The 12672-nt window shown below is 37.1% G+C and overlaps 1 protein-coding gene and 1 pseudogene across 1 annotated transcript in view; both read left to right on the forward strand.

Annotated features, from left to right (window-relative positions):
* The window catches only part of AK9 (adenylate kinase 9), a 131597-nt gene that overhangs the window by 96489 nt on the left and 22436 nt on the right, over positions 1-12672 (forward strand). Inside the window, 2 exon segments of the mRNA XM_019443058.2 lie at positions 10226-10432; positions 11010-11228. Of these exon segments, the coding sequence (XP_019298603.2) occupies positions 10226-10432; positions 11010-11228 (426 nt within the window).
* LOC109263528 (60S ribosomal protein L28-like) lies at positions 1472-9724 on the forward strand (annotated as a pseudogene).

Genomic DNA, 12672 nt, shown 5'->3' on the forward strand with positions numbered 1-12672 from the left:
CTTAATCTCTCTGAGCTTAGGCTTTTTCATTGTAAAATGGAACAAAATTAACAATATCTAGTTTCCTGAATTAATAATACTTTAATTTCCCTTCCCTGCTATTCTTTTTTTAAAGTATCATTTATTGACAAATTGGTTTCCATACAACACCCAGTGGTCATCCCAACAAGTGCCCTCAAATGCCCCATCACCCATTTTCCCCTCTCTCCTACCCCCCATCAACCCTCAGTTTGTTCTCAGTATCCAAGAGTCTCTTATGGTTTGTCTCCCTCCCTTTCTGTAACTTTTTCCCCCTTATTCTTTAATTAAATCTGCTTTTTCTTTTTTTAAATTTTTATTTAATTTATTTGTTAATTAAATCCAAGTTAGCATATAGTGCAACAATGTAAATCTTTTTCTTAAGAAAATCAGTTTTCAGGATAAATTTTACATGTTCTTGATTTATCATTTTTCTATTTGTTAACATTAGAATGGTGGGATTTCTTACTATTTTTCATTTAAAAATTCAATATTCTATCTTATAAATTAAATCGTGGTTTTTTTAAATGTTCATTTATTTATTTAGAGTGAGAGAGAGCACACAAGTGGGGCAGGGGCAGAGGGAGAGAAAGAATCTCAAGCAGCCTCCACACTGTCAGCACAGAGCTCGATGGGGGCTCACCCTCGCGAAACCATGAGATCATGACCTGAGTTGGGCACTTAACTGACTGAGCCATCCAGGCACCCATAAGTAGGTTTTTATAAGTTAGCTCTCCCAAGACTTGATCTTTCACAAAATTGGCTATGTAGCTCACACAATTAATTTACACAAACCGACTTTGGGAAGATAATTCCTGAGATTTTTGGTGAATCAAAGATGAAAACTGTGTATTGACCTTTTAAAATTTCTTTGATGAGAATTTTATATGTCCTGCTACTGCCTCAGACAAAGAAAGACTAAACAAAATGTAGCATGTCTAGGTTCACGCAGTGTGATCGCTATAACCAGTTAATGTGACTTCCTGACTCTGCATAGATGCTGGGGCTTGCTTTCAAAAGAACAGAGACCTTCTCATCATTTGCCTTTTGTATAGGATATGCAGCTCCATTACTCACCTTATCATAACAAATTGGGGAACCACGTACAAATAAAGCCCCTCCCACGTTTGTCTTCTCATCCTTCACAAAGATCATTGCCCTTACTGTCTGATTTTTTTCCGACTTTTTTTAACATTAGAAATGATCTTAGTCTCAAGGGAGCTACTTCATTAATTTCATAGGAAAATGTTGCCATCTTGTGGAATTTTAGTCTCCAAGTGTGACTGATGAATAATCTCTAAACCAATCTCTAAACCCTTCTCATGTTTAGTTTGCATACTTTCCAGCTCCTCAGAGGCCTTGCTTCTACTCCTATTTCTTGCTTCAGAATCTTGGTTCTCTTCCTGTTGTTCGCTGGCTCCTTCTCTGGTGCCTCAGTCTCTTCTGTCAAGTTATGCGTAGCCACAGACAGGAGAAAGCCAGAAACAGCCAGTATAGTGAGCCAGGGCTGCAAGTCAGCAGAATGGTGAGGGACTACACCCAGATAAATAGTTAATTCAGATAAATACCGTAAGTACTAAGGGGAAGCCGAAGCCAGGGTCCAAATGAGGTTGAAACAAGGTTAAGGACCAAGCACCAGGCCAAGACCATTCTTGAGGCCTTCTAGGGAGAAGGCAGGGTGTATAGGCCCCCAGGTCTATGTGCAGAGAGCACTTTGGGATGGAGCAGAAAGCTAAGGTTGGGTGGGAGGGTGGGCGGAGGGTACAGGCTGGGGATTGAGTTCTTTTTAAGTTTTTATTTAAATTCTCATTAGTTAACATACAGTGTAATATTAGTTTCAGGTGTACAATATAGTGATTCAGCACTCCCATAATCTCCCAGTGCTTGAGTTTTAAGGTTTTGAAAACAAACGGTTTGGAATAGTGTCTCAAAATCCAGATTTAGAAGACAACCTCACCCTCCAGCACCCCCCCCACCACCAGCCATGTATCGTAAGGGAATCTAGTGTCTGACTAACATGCATCTGTATTGGGAAGCCTCAGAACTCTGACAAGTCTTTCACTTCTCTATTTCTGCCTATCTCATTTCCTCCCTAGTTGTAAGCATTCTGACTATAACCTCCACCACCCTCCTGGCATAACCTTCTACTCAGTTAGAGCCTTGCCCCTACTTTCTGGTACTGCTAGAAAGCTATGAGACAGTTTACCCCAAAGCTAGCCCTGTTTCTCAGAGACCATGAGTTTTGTTTCCTGTTGTCCCCTTTCTTTTTTCTTTTCCCTTTCCAGCCTTCTCTGGGATTGGTTGAATGTATTTTAGGAATCCATTTTATTTATCTTTTGGCTTTTTAGTTATACCTCTCTGTGTTTTTTTAATGGTTGCTCTCTATTACATATACATCCTTACCTTTTCCCACTCTACTTAGAGTCAATATTATTCCATGTAATAGTGTAGAAAGCTGTGACTGTATAAATTCAGTTACACCCACCAATATCCTGTATGTTCTAGTGGTCATTTGTTTTACAACCAAGTGGATTATAAACTCCATAAGAAAAAAAATATATAGTTTTTGTTTTAAATAGTCATATGTATTTTAAATATATTGAGAGGAAAATAAATCTTCCTTTACATTTATCCAGATATTTAACCTTTTCTGTTGTTCTTTATTCATCCCTCTGGTGTGAGGGAAATCAGAGGGATGAGAAGAATGTGGTCATCTGAATTGTTTTCCTGTATGATTTTTCTTGGCTGCTTTCAGCCAAGAAATCTTTTTCAATGGTGTGATTATGATATGCCAACAGGTCATTTTCTTTATATTTATCTAGTTTGGGGTTGACTAAGCTTCTTTAATCCATAAATGTGTGTCTTTAACTAAATTGGGGGAAACTTTGGACATTATTTCTTCAAATACTTTTTCTGCCCTACTTGCTCTCTGTCTCCTTCTGAAAATCAATTTCACATAGGTTAGATCACTCACTATTGTGCCACATGATCTTGGGGCTGTTCATTTTTTCAATCTTTTTTCTCTCTTCTTTAAGTTTGATAATTTATTTTGATCTATCTTCAAATTCACTGATTCTTTCCTTTATCATCTCCAGTCTATTAAATCCATCTGATATTTTTTTTAATTTCAAATATTGTATTTTTTTAGTTCTAATTTACATTTTGGTTTGTTTTTATTTCCCTCCTGAGATTTCTTATCTTTTCATTTATTATGAGTGTATTTTCCTCTTCCTCATTGGTCATAGGGATAACAACTGCTTTAAAGTTCTTGTTTTGTAACTCTAGTACCTGGAGTGGGTATTTGTTGATATCATTTCTTATGAGAATGGGTCATGTCTCATGATCCTTTATACTTTGAATAATTTTGGATTATTATAACTTTTGAATTATGAGTGTCATGTTATGTAGATTCTGAATTCTGTTAGACAGCTCCACGAGTGTTTTTGTTTTAGCAGGCAATTTATTTGGTAAGACTAAGCCTGTAAACTCTGTCATACTAACAATTCAATTTATACTGTTCTCAAACAGTCCATATGTGCATGGTTCAGAGATGTGGAAAGTCTGGAAAGTCTGTATAAACTAATTTGTTGTTTCCTTCTCTGGTTCTCTCAATTCTGAAGTTTACCCTCACTCTCCGGTATCCTGGTTGTGTCTCCTTCCTCTGGTTGCTCCAGCTGGAAAGACACTAAAGTTTCCTATCAGAATTTTAGTCTCCCTGTGCCACCACCACTCTAATGGAGGCTGCCCTCTGAGCAAGGGCACAAAATCAGAGAATTCACCTTTAACTAACTGCTCACTCCAAATTTTTGCTGCTTTCCAAAATCTGCCTTTGTTTACTCTCCAGAGCTTCTTAAATGAGTGGGAGAAAGTGGTGTGTGTGTGTGTGTGTGTGTGTGTGTGTGTGTGTGTTGGGGTGGGGGGAGGGGTGTTCATGGTTTATGGTTATTATCTGCTAGAGGCTAAATTAACTTATTCCTTCATACTAGAGGCAGATCTCTGAGACCATGAACTTTAGAAGATATATCTCCTAACATAAGGCCTAAAAGCTATAATTTATCAGAAAAAAAAAAAAAAGCACTGTTTCAAGATCAAGTTGCCATTTATGGAAAAATAAAAATTTTTTTCCCTAGGAAGAATTAACCTGTGGAGATTTTTAGGATATTAACCTTTAAAAAAATTCAACATTGTACTAAAGACACTAGTGAAAGTAATACAAGAAAAAAAAAGAAATAGCATACATGTTGAAAAGTAAGGACAGAACTCATTATGTGCACATAATTTGATTATCTATTAAGTCCAGGATAATTAACTGCACAAAAATTATTTAAGGCTGCCCCACCATCTCCTTATGTAACAATGACATCTGCCCCCATGGGGGAAAAAAGGCAAATAATTTCTGAAGCAAATAATCTGCCTAGAAGATAATAAGTGCCAGGGATGTTGGTTGGTGTCCTTCATCTTTTGGAGCAAGATCCAACCTGCCCACCTCTTCTCATTCTCACATCTTAAATGGAAGCACAATACAACCTGCCCTGCTCACCACCCAGAGTTTGAAGTTGCTTTGAATTAAGCAACTTGGTCCTCCATTCATAAAAATGGATGAACAACCAAGGATTACCATATACTTGAGAAAAATTATCAACACAAAGGAGCAACAAGATGAACAGAACAACTGACCCTAAAATGAATAGGCAATTCAGAAAACCTTACTAAACATTTAAAAAATTCCAATCTCCCTAAGAAAATTCAAGAACTTGTATCCATAAAACAAAAAACAGGATGCTATAAAAAATCAGAAAGCAAAAAAGAGTTCACAGAAGCTAAAATGTATCATGTAAATTAAATTAATTAAAAGTTTAATAGAGGCTGGCTCAGTTGGTTAAGCATCTGACGCAGGCTCAGGTCATGATCTCAGTTTGAGTTCAAGCCCGGCATAGCTCTGTCAACACAGAGGCCACTTCGAATCCTCTGCCCCCTTTCTCTGCCCCTCCCCCACTTGCATGGATGGCCTATGCTCACACACGTGCTCTCTGTCTCTCTCAAAAATAAATAAGCAGTTCTTAAAAAGTTGAAGAGAAAAATTAGAAGTAAAAGCCAAAGGAGTTTCTCAAATATGGAACAAAAATACAAGAAATAGAAAATATGAAAGAAAAACTGGAGATATGTGGGGTCAGTCCAGGAGGATCAACATCTAATTTGCATTCAAAAAGAAAAAAAATGAAAAGAGAGCTAATATAGGAGGAAATAATCTTTAAAATATTGAAAGAAATGTCCCCAGTATTGAAGAGAGCAGAGGATCTTCAAATTGAAAGGGCTCAATGAATACTGAACAGAACAAGTTAAAAGAGATGTACGTTAGACACACTCTCATGAAATTTGAGATTGCTAATTATAAAGAGATTTTAACTGTTTCTAAAATGAAGAAAAGATAGCTACAAAGGAATGTGGATAAGTTTTGTGTCAGATTTTTCACCAACAATACTGGATGATGGAAGACAAAAACAATGCCTTCAAAATTCTGAATGAAAATGATTTTTAACTATTTATAATGTATGAGGATGAAATGGAAATATTTTTAGATATTTAAGATCTTTGAAAATTAGCCTTCTGTATATTCTTCCTGAAAAAAGTAACCAATTGATTTTTATGAATAATACTTCTTCCATCTAAAAAACAAAACCAAACCAGAAATATGGGGTGGGGGTGGGGGACAAGAAAAGCATTATCCACATATGGGACAAATTAAATTATGCATTATTTTGCATAATAAGAAAATACAATGTTTGACATTGATACTTTAGACATTTTCCTCAAAATGGTACATGTTTGTTGATATAGAGTTGCATCCCCTCTGTCACTATCTGTGGGTGTTGTGAATAAAGGTTATATAATTAAAATATGGCAGGTGCTGTTTACTGGGTTTCAATTTTCAGAATTAATCACTCTTTATTTGCTTTCAATTCTTAGAATCAATTTTTGCATAAAGCACTAAATACCTAAGTGCTACTTAAAAACAATCATAGGACAGGAATGTAAATGTGGTAATGCTGGAGATGGAAATTTAGAAACTGAAGAGAGAGAAAAGAGGAAAGAAGAGTAAGGACATTCTCTTGAATTGTGGGGAATCAAAACATATATCTAGAAGTAATAGCTCAAGAGAAATTTGGAGATAATATTTAAAGTTATAGGCACTCAGTTGCAGAATTAAAGAATTAAAAATATGACTAACACTGGGGGATAGGCAGAAGAGAAAGAAAAGAAGAGAAATGTAAGTTAGCCAAATCCCTCATCATCACTAATATAAGAGAGAAAACAAATATCACAAGGGTCAAAAGTGTCTACCTTTCACTGTTTACTTTGTTATTTCCTAAACTGGTTTTCCCATAACAACCAAAAAAAAACAAAAACAAAAACAAACAAACAAAAAAAACCAAAAAACCACCAACCTTTTTAAAATGCAAGAATGGCTAAGAATGATGAGATATATGTTTTTATATGGAAAGAAACTTAAATGCATTGCTAAATTATATTTTTAAAAAGCAAGTTGTACAATATGTATAAATATAATTTTGTGTGGGTGTGTGTGGGTGTAAACATCTAAAAGGATCTTAACCAAATTGTTAACCAAAATTATTTCTAGGTAGGAAAGTGGAAATAGAGATGGGAGTGTGAAGGGAGATTTTTTTTACCCTATACAATGCTGTATAATTTTATCTTTTTAACAAAAATGAATCTATGTTTAAACTTACATAGTTTAATTTTTTTTAATTAACAAATAAGTTGGAAGAGCTATTAAGTTGAGCCAAGATCTGCAACTGAGACATCTCTCATTTGCAGTGTGGACTCATCCCACCATACTTCCAATAATCCTTAGAAAATCAAATCTGAAGATTTTTTTTTAATTGTCAAAGGATAAGGAAAAGGAAAAAGTGATAAAAGAACCAAATGGCTTCAAAATGTAAATAAAAAAAGAACCAGAACTGAAAAACACTGCCCCATATCCAAGCTTCTTTTGGAGAGGGAGGAGCCTGGGCACAGAGCAGGAAGGGACCCTCTCATCCTCCTCCCTGCACTTGCAAGGCCAAATTCCAGCTCCAGGTGCTCTTTAAAGGAACCAGGGTCTACTAAACGTGAGACAGGAAACCATCAAAACCCTAGAGGAGAAAACAGGCATCAACCTCTTTGACCTCAGCCTCAATAATTTCTTGCTTGACACATCTCCAAAGGCAAGGAAATTAAAAGCAAAACTGAACTATTGGGACCTCATCAAGATAAAAAGCTTCTGCACTGCAAAGGAAACAATCAACAAAACTAAAAGGCAACCGATAGAATGGGAAAAGATATTTGCAAATGACATATTGGATAAAGGGTTAGTATCCAAAATCTATAAAGAACTTACCAAACTCAACACCCCAAAAATAAATAATCCAGTGAAGAAATGGGCAGAAGACATGAATAGACACTTTTCCAAAGAAGACATCCAGATGGCCAACAGACATATGAAAAGATGTTCAACATCACTCATCATCAGGGAAATACAAATCAAAACCACAATGAGATACCATCTCACACCAGTCAGGGTGGCTAAAATTAACAACTCAGGAAACAACAAATGCTGGGGAGGATGTGGAGAAACGAGAACCCTCTTGCACTGTTGGTGGGAATGTAAGCTTGTGCAGCCACTCTGGAAAACAGCGTGGAGGTTCCTCAAAAAACTAAAAATAGAACTACCCTATGACCCAGCAATAGCACTGCTAGGAATTTATCCAAAGGATACAAGGGTGCTGAGTCATAGGGGCACATGTTTATAGCAGCGCTTTCAACAGTAGCCAAATTATGGAAAAAGCTATACGTGTCCATCAACTGATGAATGGATAAAGAAGATGTGTTTTATGTATACAACAGAACACTACTCGGCAATGAGAAAGAATGAAATCCTGCCATTTGCAGCAATGTGGATGTAACTGGAGGATATTATGCTAAGTGAAATAAGTCAGTCAGAGAAAGACAGATACCATGTTTTCACTCATATGTGGAGCTGGAGAAACTTAACAGAAAACCATGGGGGAGAGGAAGGGGGAAAAATTGTTACAAACAGAAAGGGAGGGAGGCAAACTCTAAGAGACTCTTAAATACAGATAACAAACTGAAGATTGATGGTGGGGGCAGGGGAGAGGGGAAAATGGGTGATGGGCATTGAGGTGGGCACTTGTTGGGATGAGCACTGGGTGTTGTATGTAAGCGATGAATCATAGGAATCTACCCCCAAAGCCAAGAGCACACTGTACACTCTGTATGTTAGCCAATTTGACAATAAATTAGATATAAATAAATAAATAAATAAATAAATAAATAAACAAACAAACAAACCAGGGTCTAATCAATAGAAAGATTAGGAAACAGCAGGATAAGCAGGAGATTGCAGGCATCAGAAAATGAAAAGGCAAACAGCGGGGGTGAGGGTAACTGGAAAGGAGAGAATGTAGGGCGTTGTTTAGGATAACAGTCCTTGGAAACTGGATGTGCAGTAATGGAGAGCAAGGAGTAAGGAAAACTTCCAGGTTTCCAACTGGAAGGCAGTGCTCCAACTGATAAAAGGAATACTTCTGGGAGAAGAGTGTGGAGGCGGCCCAGGAGCCTCTATGTTAAAGGCAAATGTTAACGCCTATATGGCACCACTTAGTACCAATATCCTGCCATGGGTCTTTAACAGTCATTTGTGTATTATTCTCCTTTCTTCAGATGGACTATAAACTCCTAAAGGGCATGTAACTGTTCTATTAATACAGTGCTTTATACAAAGTGGCAAATAATAGCTATAATGGCACAATAATAGCTATAATAGCTATCATTTCATGCTTGCCATGTGCCAGACACTTTTCTAAGTAAGGGCTTTGCATGTATTAAGTAATTTAATGCTCCCACCATCCCTGTGAGATAGGTACTTTGTTATTCCTATTTTACAGGTGAGGAAACTGATCTTGTCCAAACTGACAACAGCTAGTGACTGAGTTATCCATTTTGAGTGACTTTCAAATACATGTAACCTTCATGGATGGGGCTAGAGACTCTAATGCTAAGCAAAATAAACCAGTCAGAGGAAGACAAATACCATATGATTTTAGTCACATGTGGAACTCAAGAAATAAAACAAATGAGCAAAGAAAAAACAGAGAGAGACAAATCAAGAAACAGACTCGGGCTCTTTCTGACTTCCCCAGGCAGTAGTGAGAGGAGCTGCTGCCCTGTCTGCCCACCTGAATGGTTGGTCATGCAGAACTGCTCCAGTTTTCTAATCAAGAAGAACATGCAGACATCCAGCACCCAGCCCAATAACCTGAAGGCTCGCGACACCTTCCACCAAATGGGCTGATTCACCACAAGACTGTGGGTTTGGAGGCAGCAGCCTATGGCAAAGACGTAATGGTCATGAAGTCGAGATTTGGCCAGCGAAAACCCACTGCCTCCTACATGCGGACCACCACTAACAAGAATGTCTGGGCCACTCTCAGCAGCATCAAGCACATGACCCGCAAAAACAAGTACTGTCCAGATCTGCACACGGCTGCCATTTGCAGGACCAGTGCCATCTTTCTCACCAGAAGCCTGTGATGGTGAAAAGGAAGCACCCCACTAAGAACTGCTGAGCACCTGCCCCCCACCTCCAAAGCAATAAAGATGTCAACCACCTGAGGAGGTGGGGGGAAGAAGAAGAAACAGATTCTTAATTATAGAGAACAAACATGATTACCAGAAGGGAGGTGGGTGGAAGGGATGGATTAAAGGGGTCATGGGGATTAAGGAGTGCACTTGTCATGAGCACTGGGTGATGTATGGAATTGTTGAATCACTGTATTATACACCTGAAACTAACATGACTTTGTTACCTAACTGCAAGTAAAATAAAGACTCTAAACAAACAAACAAACAAACAAACAAACAAATGGAACTTTCTGGCAACCATAGACATAAATAGCATTTAATATCTTGTTTATGTATTTACTATGTGATCAGTATGTTGTCAGAATCTTGAAGGAATTAAATTTCTGGGTGCCATATATTTAAAACTTTACTATGTTACTAAATAAATGTTGCCATTCCATACCAACCAATATCCAGTGACATAAAATATTCCAGATGATTAGTTAGCAGAGTCATTTGGTGCATATTCTATCTGTAGAGTAAAAGAGAACATTTTCTTCCTTAGACACATAGGGAAGATGAAGATTTTAGTGAAGAAGAGCCTGAAGAAGAGGAAGATGATATTGACAACATCCTTGAAGATGAATTTCCAAAAGATGAGGAAGTGATGAGTGAGGAAGATGAAGAACAGGAAATTGATGCACTTGAACGCCTGAGAGGTGAACTGGGAGAAAAATTTGAAACAGATATGAATAATTTACAAGTAATACAGGTTATTACTTTTCCTTTTTTCATAATTCACAATGTAACATTTGAGAATGAAAGAAGTGTAGTTGGTTTATGTCTTGGTTTCTTTCCGACATTTCAAAAGAAATGTGTATCTTAGGACTATCTTCCCTTTTGCCAGCACCGCTTGCAATTATGAAAACAAATTAATAACTCGAGGGCAACATGGAAGCCACAGAGAGTCAAAAGTTTTAACTGCCAATATGCAGTCACTCAGAAGCTGAAAAATATTTATTCTCTTGACCGAAGTGGTCAGTTACCAGCAATGTGTATATGCTGTGACCAGACTTGGTCTCATTAAAAATATTTGGTTTGGGGCACCTGGGTGGCTCAGTACATTGGGTGTCCAACTTCAGCTCAAGTCATGATCTTGCGGTTCATGAGTTTGAGCCCGGCATCGGGCTCTGTGCTGACAGCTCAGAGCCTGGAGCCTGCTTCAGATTGTGTGCCCCCCCTCTCTCTCTGCCCTACCCCTGCTTGTGCTCTGTCTCTCTCTGTCTTTCAAAAATGAATACACATCAAAAAAAATTTTTTTAATATTTGGTTTATTTGTTTTTCATCAGGATGAATGTGAGAAGCTTACGATACCAGTAATTCTCATTAATGGAGCTCGGAAAATCCATATTGTACAATATAGTTTGAATATGAAACTGAAACCACTGGTAGAGAATCGTGAGAGCATTTTTGAAAAATGTTATCCAATAACATCACACCTTGCCCAGAAAATGCTGAACTACACCTATAAGCATATAAGTGCATTTGGCTACTGGGACCCTGTAAAGGTAATGTTGGCAAATGCACCTGAAAGCTGTGTTCTTTCTTTTATTTTTGTTAAGTATGTCTAAGAAGAAGACAGGATAATTTCAAAAATTGTAAGCATTGTACAGTACTCAACTAGCTATAAAAACGTGATTGTTTTAATTTTCTGACATCTGAAAAGTAATCAAAGGGTTTAATTTCTTTCGTGTATATCTGGAGAGATAACACAATTCCAACTTGGTTTTAACTTGGTAGCAGAAGAAGATGGGTAGTAGAAATATTTTCAAAGGACACATCTAAAGAGCTGAGCTCTGGTACTAATTTGTTACCTAATTTTAGACAAGTCATTTAACCTCTTTCATTCTTTAATGGAACCAGGCCTAAGACCTTGTACTAAGACCTAGTTCTGTACTAAGACCCTGAAAGAATAATACCAACAGGCCACTGTGATCAAAAACGAGAGTATAAAGAGTATACAGTGTGAGACACAATATGAAATGTGACATTGATGTTCATAACAAGCATTCTAAGTACAATATTTTTATGCACGTGGACAGATTTACTCCAGTTGGAATTTACAGCCTCACATGTGGGATGATTTTCAACAAATCTTAACTAAGACCGTTCCAGCCACTGTTCTAGTCCTGGGAACAGAGTAGTGAACGAAAGGTTTCTTTTGTCATGGAGCTTACATTCTAGTTGGATTGGGGAGTGAGGATGGGCATAAATAAATAAACAGAAAAGTATATTCTTGAAAGATAGTATTAAGTGCCATAAAGACAATAAAAGAATGTCATGTGATAGTTACCTATTCACTTGATCAGTGTACCTTTTTATTTCCATCAATGATATAGCACAGTGGTGAAGATCATGGCCTCTGCCACCATTTATTAGTGACCTTGCACAAATCATTTAACCTCTCAGTCATTCCTATTTGCATAATGGGAATAAGAATAGTTTCCTACCTTATAGTATTGTTACAATGATTAAATGAGTTAATTACTATAAAGTGCTTACAACAGTGTTTTGTTTTTTGTAAGTGTTCAATAAAAGTTATTGTTATTAATACATATTACTATTATTGGTCACTGATAAAAAGTATTTTGGAGGATGGGATCCAAAAAGGAGCCATGTGCATGTTACTTGAAACCTCCTTCTTGGCTGTATTGACACAATCAGTTTCAATTTTACTTAATTGTGCTATCTTCTTTATCTTAACCATACATAGGATGTCAAGAGAAACCTTTTCAAATATCATGCTGGAATATAGAAACATATGGCAGTGTCCTCCATAGAGAATTGGATAGAGTTAAGCGTTAGAATGGCCTGGAAAACTTTTGCAAGATAGTCATGCCCTTTCTCTGAGATGAGTGAGAAAGGGGAAGAAGCAGACAAAGTCAGAACTCTATTTAGGGAGGAAGGTTTCATGTCTAAATATAATTAGAATTGTACAAAAATGTGTTATAG

This window comes from Panthera pardus, unplaced genomic scaffold (assembly GCF_024362965.1).
Source record: "Panthera pardus isolate Hobbes unplaced genomic scaffold, ASM2436296v1 HiC_scaffold_17, whole genome shotgun sequence".
In the NCBI taxonomy this organism is placed as follows: domain Eukaryota; kingdom Metazoa; phylum Chordata; class Mammalia; order Carnivora; family Felidae; genus Panthera; species Panthera pardus.